This window comes from Miscanthus floridulus, chromosome 4, assembly GCF_019320115.1.
Source record: "Miscanthus floridulus cultivar M001 chromosome 4, ASM1932011v1, whole genome shotgun sequence".
Taxonomy (NCBI): domain Eukaryota; kingdom Viridiplantae; phylum Streptophyta; class Magnoliopsida; order Poales; family Poaceae; genus Miscanthus; species Miscanthus floridulus.
Genome location: NC_089583.1, coordinates 46492035 through 46504697, shown reverse-complemented (window position 1 = coordinate 46504697; position 12663 = coordinate 46492035). Strand labels below are relative to the sequence as shown.

General features: G+C 42.8%; 1 protein-coding gene across 1 annotated transcript; it reads left to right on the top strand.

Moving 5' to 3' along the window:
• Positions 1–8671: 8671 nt before the first annotated feature.
• Positions 8672–11520, top strand: LOC136551467 (probable uridine nucleosidase 2). The gene is made up of 10 exons (XM_066543017.1): positions 8672–8768; positions 9557–9672; positions 9756–9789; positions 10002–10030; positions 10189–10326; positions 10419–10523; positions 10613–10709; positions 10816–10923; positions 11022–11157; positions 11247–11520. The coding sequence occupies exons 1-10, from the start codon at positions 8687–8689 to the stop codon at positions 11353–11355; spliced, it is 954 nt and encodes a 317-aa protein (XP_066399114.1). The 5' UTR covers positions 8672–8686; the 3' UTR covers positions 11356–11520.
• Positions 11521–12663: the final 1143 nt, after the last annotated feature.

The following is a 12663-nucleotide window of genomic DNA, read 5'->3' as shown; positions in this document are numbered from 1 at the left end:
AAAAATTTAAAGTTGTGCTTTAGGGACCGTGTTGCGGTCTAAAACGACTTGTTTTAGGAACACGGAGGGAATACTAATAGTTGGGCTCGGTGGGAAGTTGTGTTTAAGTTGACTATTTTATACAAATAAATATTCTGACACATTTCCAACATTAGTGTTGCAAGCTGCATGCGATCCAAAAGCATATCTATCCTTTAATGATACAAGTCAATTTCAGTCACCCCTCTCACTCTGTTAATGTGAGTGAACTGATCATATATACCCACGCGATGCGCAAGAAGCCAAGAACATGCATGTTTGATTACTGTCGCTGGCCATGTCATTCCATCACACGACCAATATCGATGCATGGATCACACTGAGCTAGAAAAGGCAGCCGATGGCAACGACGACCACGTTCCCATGTGGCAACTTGCCGTCTCAAGCAGGCCTCACGGTTGGCAAACCCAATGTACGTATCCTTACCAAACTTATGCTGCCCACCCACTTTTAATTTGGTAGCGCCGTGCCGCCGTATGTATTTATATATCTCCTAATAAGATAGTATAAATAATTAAGAGTCTACGGTAGGTACAGTACAAAACTTTATACTCAACCGATCGTTACATCATGCTCAGTAAACAATAGTTTTTTTTCGAGAACACGTCTGTTGAAGCATTTTTCATTAAGAGAAAGCTCAGTAAACAATAGTTGTACGTATTAAACTGATGATGCAATCCATGATCTAGAGATTATATATCCATGCAGTGGTTAGTAATTAATAATTCTAAATTGTGTGCAAAGTTACCTAGTTGGGCCGGTCAAGTTGAAGTTTGAACAGCGAGAAGGCGTGTTTTTTTTTTACTACACATCGGTCGTCGGGAAAGGAAGAAGAACCGAAGAAGCAGGGGAAGCCACAAAAGCGGCCACACGTGCGACTGACGTGGTATTCCATCGCAGATGACGATGATCATGATTTGGAATCCAGTGCCCGATGTTCCTATCGGACAATCAACAGCTTGTGACCTTCCTCAATGGAAGCGATCACACCAATCCACCACAATGGGAAATTGACGGCCTGTTCGCTTGCTCGTAAACGATCATAAATTTCCAGCCAGGAACAGTATTTTTCTCTCACACCAAACCAGCCAGCAGTAAATAATCCACGATCATTTATGGCCTCCCGAACAGGCTGCAAGAGTTTCACAGTTTCATCAATGGTTCGTCACATAGCAATGCTAAGATTTTAAAGGTCCAAAGATTGTAGAACAATACGGCACATATCCTAGCTACTCAGGCTTTCAACTCTTCGTATAGGACTTCAGTTGAAATGCAGTTCTCAGGTAATAAAATTGTCAATTTTGTGAAGTTGTCAAAATATGAAACGGACTACATTATTGCATTCCTCTCGTCGAGACGGTCAAAAACATATATGGAACATCCAATTTGGAGTCCGGATGAAGGAGTTATGCCCCGGGAAGATTGCTCCGTTGCCGGAAGTTCCGACCCAAGTCGGAAGTTCCGACTGTAAAAAGTTTCGACAGGTCTCAGAACTTCGGGAAGCCTAAAAAACCAGCTCGGTTGCTTGAGGTTATCCACACGTCGGGAGTTCCGACAAAGGTCGGAAGTTCCGACTCTAGGAAGGTCCGGCGGAGGTCAGAACTTCCGGCAGACCTAATTAAAAACCCTATTCGGATCTACCTTTTTGAATTCCGATCCCAACTATTTCAAACTCGTGGAAAACTTGGAAAATAAGTCTTAAAGAGATTTTCTACTGGGATAAGACAACCCCATCTATATATATGAAAGGATCATGGCCGATTAAGTTCCCATCTATCCAATCGTCAAACAAATCAATCTACTACCTCTACTCCAACCCTTTTACCCTCTTCTCCAACCCTCATGTTGTTTATCCCTTGATCCGACGACCAAGAATGACGCCCTAGGCTTGTCGGCCGACTTAGGGCAACCCGACGACGTCCTTGTCCTGACGGGTCCCTCCCGGACCAGAGCTTCGACGGTTTCTTTGCTAGTTTGTCTGAAAACTAGCCGGTTCTTTGTCACGTAAGCATATTGGTTATCCTTTGATGGTTTGCTTGTAAACATCTTTGTTCTTCAGCACGAAACTGTGACATCTTGCTGCGTTTGATTCGGGTCACTTCCGACGTCAACACACTTTTTGACGACTCCGCTAGGAAGAATTTGTTTCGGCTCTACTTTGTAGCCGAATCTTCTTGCCCTAGCCCTACTCCTCACTGATTTATCTTATTGTGCTTGCTATTACTGTTGCATCTGGCCCAAAAGGCTGATCGCATCTGGTTTTGACCCCTTTATATTCTTGTTTGTTATTTTGCAATGCTTGCTATTGAAAAATTTAACAAGGCGGTCAAGTTCTAAATCATAAAGTACCAAGGTGGTTCATCACAAAACTACTACAATTACCCTAATAATTATTTTGCAAGTTCTATGAACTCTCATGTTGGTGTTGCTAACTGTTATGATACTAGATATATTACATCAGCTAATAATTTTGTTAATGCCCCTCATAATACGCATCATGATTATGAATATTGTGGTCAAGAGTCGATGCATGTTGTAAATTCTTTGAGTTTTGATGCTACTAGCAATATACAATATGTAAATCATTATTCATCGGCTATAAGCTCACAATATATGCTTTCACCACAAGACATGCCGATGAATAAGAGAATTGGCTATAACAATGCTAATTATTTAGCTAACTGCTCTCAAAATTCAGCACCATATGCCAATGCTTCTATTCATAATTCAGCTTCATGTGTTACTCCCAACTCAAGTCGAATTAATGAAAATTCAGCAAGGTATTTAAGTGCTAATACTCATGATTCGGCTTCACGTATTACTAGTAACCATAGCTGAATCAATAAAAATTCAACACCTTATGCAAAGATCAATGCCCACAATTTGGCTTCATATTTTGCTCATGACCATAGCTGAATTAGTGAAAGTTTAACAAGACATTCAAGTACTAAAACTCATAATTTAGCTCCATATATTGCTAATAATTATAGTCGAATCAATGAAAATCTAGCAATGTGTGCACATGCAAACAATCATGATTTGGCTTTATATGTTTCTCTCAAATCAAGCCGAATCGATGAAGATTTAGCCCATACTAGAAATCCATATGGCTCCTCAAAATAGAAGGTGCCCGTATATCAAAGACCGTACCCATTACACCTTGATTACTTGAAAACTCCTAATGGTTGGTGGGTACCTGATTTTTATCAATTTAATGGTGAAGATGATAAGACCACTATGGAACACATTAGTATATAACTCAAACAGCTGGGTTTTGCTGGTAAAGAAGATTATATAAGAATACAAAATTTTCATTTATCCCTCACCTATATTGCATTTGCATGGTTTACATCTTTGCCCCGATGTACTATTGGTTCATGGTCTCAATTGGAGGAGAAATTCTATGAATATTTTAGAAAGGCCAATGAGAAAAGGTCAATTACAGTTGAGTCATCGGCTAAAAAAGTATTGCTAGTGGGCATGAAAGAAAAAAATGATTTGGTTGTGAGCTAATGTTCGGCTACAGAAGCCGAACGACATAGTATCCTTTCCGCATCAATCACATCTCAAAAATAAGTCTTGCTACAGAAAAGCATGAAAAATGCCAGAAAATAGCTAGACTTGATTTTTTAGAGCTAAAGGGGTTGTACATTTATCTAGTGATTATTACATCATTGATGGAGATCAAACCCCTACAAGTAAGAAAGGAGGGTTACCTGCCTGCTCAGAATCAGCTGAGCCAACTTTAAAGCCGTCTAAGTCTAGTGCTGTGACATCCGGCCCAATTTGGAATTTGGCCCATAGTGGCCCATATGCAAGTTAATGAGATATTGTGGAGAGTTTAGTTCCACCTTGGTTGTTAAAGGTGGGATAGACCAACATATAAGGCTTCTAAAGTCTATCCCACCATCCTCGGGTTAATCCTTTTACGCGAAGCGAGGATGAAATCGTAAGTGGGATGGTGGTAGGTGTGGTTCGCTCAGCATGTAGAGTGGATCTGAGCCGTTTGGACTCTGGGGCGTTACAAATGGTATCAGAGCCGACCTTCACGGCCACAGGCGCGTGTAGGCTAGGGGCGCAAACATGGGGTTCATTGCGCTTGTAGGCCCTGTGCGTGCACGGCATGGCACATGTGCCGGCACTGGGCACACGGTTGCGTGTGCTAAGAGGGAACATTCCTGATCATCGTTTGTCCGGTTGTGGGTGTGTTGGGCCTTTGAGGACGTCGGTTCCTTTGAGGGGGGTGTATGTGACATCCGACTCAGTTTGGAATTTGGCCCATAGTGGCCCATATGCAAGTTAAAGAGATATTGTGGAGAGTTTAGTTCCACGTTGGTTGTTAAAGGTGGGATAGACCAACATATAAGGCTTCTAAAGTCCATTCCACCATCCTTGGGTTAATCCTTTTACGCAAAACGAGGACGAAAGCGTAAGTGGAATGGTGGTAGGTGTGGTTCGCTCAGCGTGTAGAGTGGATCTGAGCCATTTGGACTCTAGGGCATTACAATTGCTGCCTGTCCTGAGTCGACAAGGTTGACTCCCAGTCGGCCAGGCTGACTACCTCTACCGTCTTCCCTGAGTCGGCAAGGATAACTTCCTAGTCGGCTAGGCCGACTGCCCCTGCTGGTGCCCAAGTTGGCCTAGCCAATTTTCAGTCGGCTAACTTTCTCAGTTCCAGCAGCCGCCGATGCATCTTCAAATGATTCGACACCTATTGTTGATCGTTCTCTAGAGATGAAGAGCAACATCATTCAAATCAAGGACGTGCACTTCTGCATCATGATCAACAAAGTACAAACACAAATATTTTGCTCAAATTTCAATCCGGTCATACTATTTCAATTTCTGCATCTATTAGAGATATCCTTGCTAATAATTGTAAAAGACCGATTGAGAATGGCATTTTATTTGTTGATGATAAAAATAAATTTAGATTCTATTGGCCATCACATTGTGCCATATGGCAAGGCCGATAGTTCTAGTTTGTCAAAGTTAAAGCTTCTCAAAAGCAGCTAAATAAATGGCAAAGGTGTGGCCGAATGGATTGATGTCAAATCTAATCCATTCGTTTGCCTAGCTTTAAAGCCGACTCCACAAAAGAAACGGCTAAAGAAATCAAAGTACACCTTTGACTTTACTTTTTATGATCATGTCTTTGAAATCTTGCTCAGGAATAATTTTATTAGAATCATTGATCATAATGCTTTGCCATCTGTTAAAAATTTAGTAGAGCTTATATATTACAAATGGCACAATTCTTTTGATCATAATACTTCTAATTGAAATATGTTCCGTCGAGTGATCCAATCGGCCATTGATAAAGGATGATTGAGATTTTCTGAAGCTCAACAAATGGACCAATTAGACTCAATTGGTCTTAATGGCAAACAGGTTTCGAATCGACTTGCATTAGCTGATTCACTCAAAGATCAAGGCTTGAATGCCCAAGAGAGAGATGTGGAGCCCTCAAGTGAAGACAAGGTTGTTGTCTATGAATTGCAAATAGAAGACATTCGAGAGGATAGCAAAATTTTCACAATTCCAGAAGACACAGGGGGCAGGTGAAATCTCTCCAACTAAAGCAAAAGTCGATTGATCCCGTTGAGCGAGGAGAATTGGCTAAGAATCCATCTTTGGAGCATGTCTATCAAGATGGGAAGAAGAATGAGGATGCTCATAAAGTTGATGGAGGTAAAGGCCATGACAAACAAAGAAGTAGAAGGCCGAAGCTTAGCTTCGAGGAACTTCTAGCTAAATATGAGAAGGTAGCAGAAGCAAATGTCACTAATCGGTTAAAGAAGGTCCAATCATCAAGATTGCCAATGGGAGAAGTTCATGAAGGCATTTGTGGTATGCACCAATCGGCCCTGAAGATGAAGTGGTTATTGCGTAGAGCCGGTTTCTATTGACCTACTATGATAGCCGATTGTTTTCATCACTACAAGGGATGCGAAGAGTGCTAGAAGTTTTGGAATATTCAGCTTGTGCCTACTGCTATGCTTCATTTTATCATCAAACCATGGCCTTTTCGTGGTTGGGGGATAGACTTTATTGACCAAATACATCCCCCGTCTTCAAAGGGACATCGTTTTGTGTTGGTTGATACGTATTATTTTATAAAGTGGACCGAGGCAGTTCCTTTGAAGAATATGACACATAAAGAGGTAATTGAGTTCATCACTGAGCATATTATTCATAGATTCGGCATCCCTCAAACGTTAACTACCGATTAGGGGACATCATTTGTGTATAAGGAAGTGAGGGAATTTGCCAAATTATATAAGATTAAGTTGCTCTATTCATCTCCATACTATGCTCAAGCTAATGGCCAGGCTGAGTCTAACAATAAGACTTTGATCAAGCTTATCAAGAAGAACATTGAGGAAAATCCAATGAGGTGGCATGAAGTTTTGTCTGAAACTCTATGGGCACATCATATTTCAAGGCATGGTGCTACAAAAGTTACTCCTTTTGAGTTGGTATATGGTCAAGAGGCCGTGTTACCTGTCGAAGTGAATTTGGATGCATACAAACTTGCTAAACAAAATGATTTATCTGTTGTTGTGTATCATAACTTGATGACGGATAATATCGATGAGGTGACTGATGTGAGATTAAAAGCTCTCAAGGAAATAGAGAAAGACAAGGCTCGAGTTGTCAAGGTATATAAAAAGAAAGTCAAGATCAAATCCTTCCAAAAACCATACTTCCAAATAGATCGAAGTGCAATCGGTTTGACAAGTGGTCACCAAATTGGGAGGGTCCTTACAAGGTGATTAAAGCCATATTCAGTAATTCCTATCTGCTAGAGATATTGCAAGGTAAAGTCTCACGAGAGCAATCAACGGGAGGTATTTGAAAAAGTACTTTCTAAGTGTTTGGCAAGAAACCTAAGTGCTCTCCAAGCAATGTCCGATATATGTATCGCCCTTAGAACAAAAATGGCCAATGTATACATCGTCCTTAGTCGCTGAGCAGCCGATGAGATGGGTATCGTCGTTGTTTGGTTTTGTTTGATTAAGTGTTTTCAGGTTCAAACATCATTCACCTAAAAAACAGGGGGGCATATGTTGACAACAAAAATTGTCCATTTTGTGAAGTTGTCAAAATATGAAACGGACTACATCATTGCGTTTCTCTCATCGAGATGGTCAAAAAACATATATGGAACGTCCAATTTGAAGTCTAGATGAAGGAGTTATGCTCCCAGAAAGATTGCTCCGTTGCCGGAAGTTCTGACCCAAGTCGAAAGTTCTGAATGTGAAAAGTTCCGATAGGTGTCAGAACTTTCGGGAAGCTAGAAAAAACCTGCACGGTTACCCGTGGTTATCCCCACGTTGGGAGTTCTGACAAAGGTTAGAAGTTCTGACTCCATGAAGTTCCGGCGGAGGTCAGAACTTCCGGCAGACCTAATTAAAAACCCTGTTCGAATCTGGCCTTTTGAATTCCGATCCAAGCTATTTCAAACTCGTGGGAAACTTGGAAATAAGTCTTGGAGGGGTTTCCTACTAGGATAAGACCATCCTCCTCTATATATATGAGAGTATCATGGCTGATTGAGTTCCCTTCTATCCAATCGTCAAACAAATCAATCTACTACCTCTACTCCAACCATTTTACCCTCTTCTCTAACCCCATGTGTTCATCCCTTGATCCGATGACCAAGAATGACGTCATAGGCTTGCCGGCCGACTTAGGGCAATCCGGCGACGTCTTTGTCCTGACGGGGTCCCTCCTGGGCGAGAGTTTCGACAGTTTCTTTACTAGTTTGCCTAAAAACTAGCCGGTTCTTTGTCACGTAAGCACATTGGTTATCCTTTAGTGGTTTGCTTGTAAACTCCTCCGTTCTTCACCGTGAAAGTGTGACATCTTGCTGCGTTCTTCAATCCGCAGTGGCCTGGACGTCCAAAGCCATGTTGGTGTTTGATTCGGATCAATTTCGACGTCGTAACACAATGCAACTCATGTAATCAGCTGTCCCTCTGTGGTGGCTTTAAACTCTGTAAATGTTGATATCTTCACCATCATCGCAGCATCTTGCTGCTAATAAAATTGCCATTTATAAAAAAAATGATGATAATCGTCCGCCGCGCATGCCGCATGGCAAGAGGAAAAGGAGATGATGGCAGGCAGAGCGAGATAAAGCGGCATTTCTCACGCACGCGTTGGCGTTGGTGCTGAGTAGGATCCATCGTGCACGTCACGGAGAGAGAGCCTCAGCCTCACGCGTCCCGATCTCCGATCCGCCGTCCGTCCGTCCGTCTGTCGGCTTCTGATCGGACGGCTCGCCGACCATGAGCCAGCAGTGCACAACGGCCAGTCGATCTGTCGGCATCACATGACGTTTGCATCTCCACCAACCAACGTACGAGTATGAGCCAGCAGCACACAACTTCTGTGCTTGCTCAGTTGGCCTTGCGTTGCTTACTTGTCCTTGTCGATCAAGCGAGACACGACACGACACCAGCGAGATTGCAACCGCGGCCTCTCCGATCCGTTTCCTCCTCCCTCGCAATCGATTCGATCAATCATTGTCGTCTCCACCATCTCCGATCCTCCCTACCTAGTCCAGTCTGCCTGCCTGCCTGCCTGCCTCAACGGATCGACGAGACAGGAGGGAGGAAGAAGGGGACGATCGGAGTCTGAGATGGAGGCCGGTAACGGGCAGATCCACCGCAGTGACGAGCGGGAGGAGATGAAGCTCATCATCGACACAGATCCCGGCATCGGTGCGCACTCTCTCCTCTCTTTCCTCGCTATATATAGAACACTCCTTCAGATTCAGATTGTGCTAGGTGGATGTTCGTTGCCATGCCTCGCTTGATTCCTAAGTGAACTTTCACACCTCTGCTCCAACTAGGAAATTAACCAGTTCTGAATTCTGATTCGTGGGGATTCTCTCACCTCTGCTCCCACTAGGAAATTACTAACTGAACATTTCAGATGGGTTGCAAAAGTCCTTCGCCTTTCCTTCCCACTAAATTACTTATCTGGTAGCTTAGGATCATGTTTTTATGCCTGCGCATTGCACATATACGCAGCACTTTCTGCCAGGGGGTTTGGTTCCATCGGAGTCCATGAATATCCGCTCATAGTCCTGATTACTGAATCGGACCTGTTCCCCACTGTCCATGAATATCCCCACTGCAGAATGCGGGACCAAAACATTCTACCACTTTTCTTTTTCCTTTTTTAATATACATAATAGACGGACCAAAGATGTCACTCTTTCTGATTCTGTATTTTGAAAAGATGTCACTCTTTCTTAAAGAGGTAGCGATATCGTCATGGAGAATTTGCAGACCTGGTCACCTAGACACTGACAAGTGACCACCATTATATGTTCATTCATCTTAGATTAACCTGCAAATGTGATGTCACCATAGAGAATTTGCGTGCCTGGACACTGACCAGTGACCAGCATCACATATTCACCTCAGATTTACCTGCAAACATTTAAACTTTTGTGATGTCATCATGGAGAATTTGCAATAACATATTCATCCTCTGATTCCAGATGACAGCGTGGCGATCATGATGGCGTTCCAGTTGCCGGGCGTGCAAGTCCTAGGGCTCATCACCATTTTCGGCAACTGCGCCACGGAGCATGCCACATGCAATGCCTTGATCCTGGCAGGCAGTATTAGATATGTATTCATGACAAATTTGCCCCTTTTCCACTTCGTTCCTTCATCTGGATTCTGGAATGCTAACAGTGCGAGAAGGCAGGCCATCCAGAGGTTCCAGTAGGTATTGCTCATGCTACCTACTTTGCAATTTGTTCCTCCATATCTTCCGAACAGTTGTAGCACCAGAGAAAAATCTGTATAGCTTCAGATGACACTAGGTTCAAAGGCATAGTGAAAGAGTCAATGAACTAGATAGTCTACATTATTAAAATGTGTCCATTGGAGTTTACAGTTCAATCATTATTTTTTCATTAAAAATTTAAAAAAAAATAGTTCAACCTGGAAGTCAGGAACCAGGACAAGTCTGAAAATTTTTGTGTATCACAGAAATCTGCATTGCCTGATGTCTGTACCATTTGACGTCAAGTCCATTGAAAGCGACCTTGATACCGTCTCCTGAGTTCGGTAGTTCATTCAGCTACGTGGCATGGAATGGTTCACATCTTTGGGTTGTTAATAGGGAGGAAAGCCGGATGTTGCCGACTTTGTTCATGGATCTGAAGGCCTCGGGAATATAGAGCTTCCCGATCCCACTATCAAGAAAGTTGAGGAAAGTGCTGCTGAGTTCTTGGTGGGTCCTCTGACAAACGTAGCATTGGTATGCTATTTCTGACGCTTGAGAATTTTGAGAGTTATAGTGAATATATGATTGATTGTTGATGGTGGTGATTATGCTACAATATTTCGCAGGCCATCAAGAAGGATCCATCCTTTGTGAAAAATGTTAAGAAGATTGTTGTGTTGGGTGGAGCATTTTTTTCAGCTGGAAATGCCACCCCTTCGGCTGAAGCAAATGTAATGCCAATCATGCATGTCAGTGTGCAACCAGAAATCTTAATGGTGATTGCCCAGGCCTAACGTAATGTCTTCATTTACCCTTGCAGATTCACCACGACCCGGAGGCAGCTGATATAGTTTTCACTTCTGGGGCAGACATCTACGTGGTTGGCCTCAACATCACAACGCAAGTTAGCTTTACAGGTCCTTGATCTTCCCCGAATCCTGAAAAAATACGAATATGGTCACCCCTTCTGATTTCAGTCACCATGTGTCATGTGAGGTACTGAACCTGCTGAGATACTTGCAGATAAGGATCTCCTGGAGCTAAGAAACTCAAAAGGGAAGCACGCACAGTTCTTATGCGACGTATGCAAGTTCTACTTGGACTGGCATATCAAGTCTTATGGTGCTCCTGGTATGCTACAACAATACATAGCTTTGTGTTATATACCTATATGCTGCCATCTTCAGAGTCAGGACACTTTTTGAGCTCATCTTTCTGGTTTCGGTCAGTGATTTTCCTACATGATCCGGTGAGCTTTGCCGCGCTGGTTTGTCCGGAGATGTTCACGTTCAAGAAGGGTGTAGTGAGGGTGGAGACACAGGGCATCTGCGTCGGGCATACTTCCATGGACATGTTGCTGAAGAAGTAAGCGATGATTTGCGTTTTTTTTTTTTGAACCTTAGAGATTGTAGCTCACCGTCACTTGCTACCACATCACGTTGGTTGGTGTGTAGGTGGAATTCAGAGAACCCATGGACTGGCTACTCGCCGATTTCGGTCGCATGGACGGTCGATGTGCCCAAGGTGGTCGAGTTTGTGAAGGAGCTCGTCATCAAACAATGAACGAAATTAACTAACATGTTAAGAGCACTGCCTTCTCGCACACCAGATGTGCGCCAAATTTGAGATGTAGATATTTATTCACATTTGACGCACTGCAAACACTATTATGTCAATGATTGGTTCCTTTGGAGGACTTCAAATCAATTTGAGATGTTTTAAATTGCAGCATATGTGCCTTTGGCCATTGAACTGGTATGGTGTTTTTTTTTTTTTGGCTTATACTTCATAGACACATGTGAGTAAGACTAGTCTCAGTGAGAGTTTTATGTGAGTTTCATTTGCATTAATTAGATTGCCACATGGGCATTTTGATGATATGACCGTGTATTTAATAAGAGAAAGAAGCCTCTTGGCACGATTGTAGTCTTCTGCTCGCCGGTCGCCGGAGACGAGGAAAATGACCCTAGAACAATTGGTGAACACACGTGTGTACAGTGGAAACTCGGCAAGCTTTTGGTGCTGCAACAGCACAGCTTTTCTTCTATTATTTGCGAACATAAATAGGAAAAGATTACATGGCCGCCAAGGTCCTTATCCTTCTGGTCCACGCCATGGGCTCCTACTGGTCCACGCCATCCTACGGATGAGAGCGCAGCAAGCCGCGATCACCACTACTTGCTAAATCTACAGCTAACGCACTCGATTTGGCTAAGATCGAGTCCAAGTTTCCTATCTATAGCCGGAGTGAAGAACGGAACAAATTGAGCTTGGAATATCTAACAACAATACTCTATATAAGTCTTGAAATTAAATGTCTATAAAACTATAGAATGAAACTTTATATTGAGAGTGGGTGTTTCATCCAAGTTTCATTTCATTCTATATGACATTACAGTTTTGAAAAACATCGCTATGAAACTATCCACTAAGACTGGCCTAATAATTTTCATCAGAAACAATGTGCTTCACTACTTCCAAGAGCATTGACATCATTCATGCGTACATAGGTTGTTTCAATGCAAACTGGCAACAACAATAACCCTGGTGGTGCAAGAAGCATTTGATTTGTTGTTTGGGAACCTGAAGACCATATACATAATTGCAAATTGATTAAGGTTATGGAGTCTCTTTCAACTCACACTTCTTCTCAAACCCAACACCAAGGCACTAAGCTTGAGGTTTCCACTAAGTCACAAAAGGCAATGCAAACTTCCCAACGATCAACCATAATCGATTGGGAGCTCCTAGGCAACCTCTAGTCAGCCAAGAGCCCAAGCTCCAAGAGTAATAAACACTGTGGGCGGCTAGGGCTTCACCAAGTACTCAAGATGGGGTGGATCTTAATCTTCTCTACCTTTTCCTCTCTCT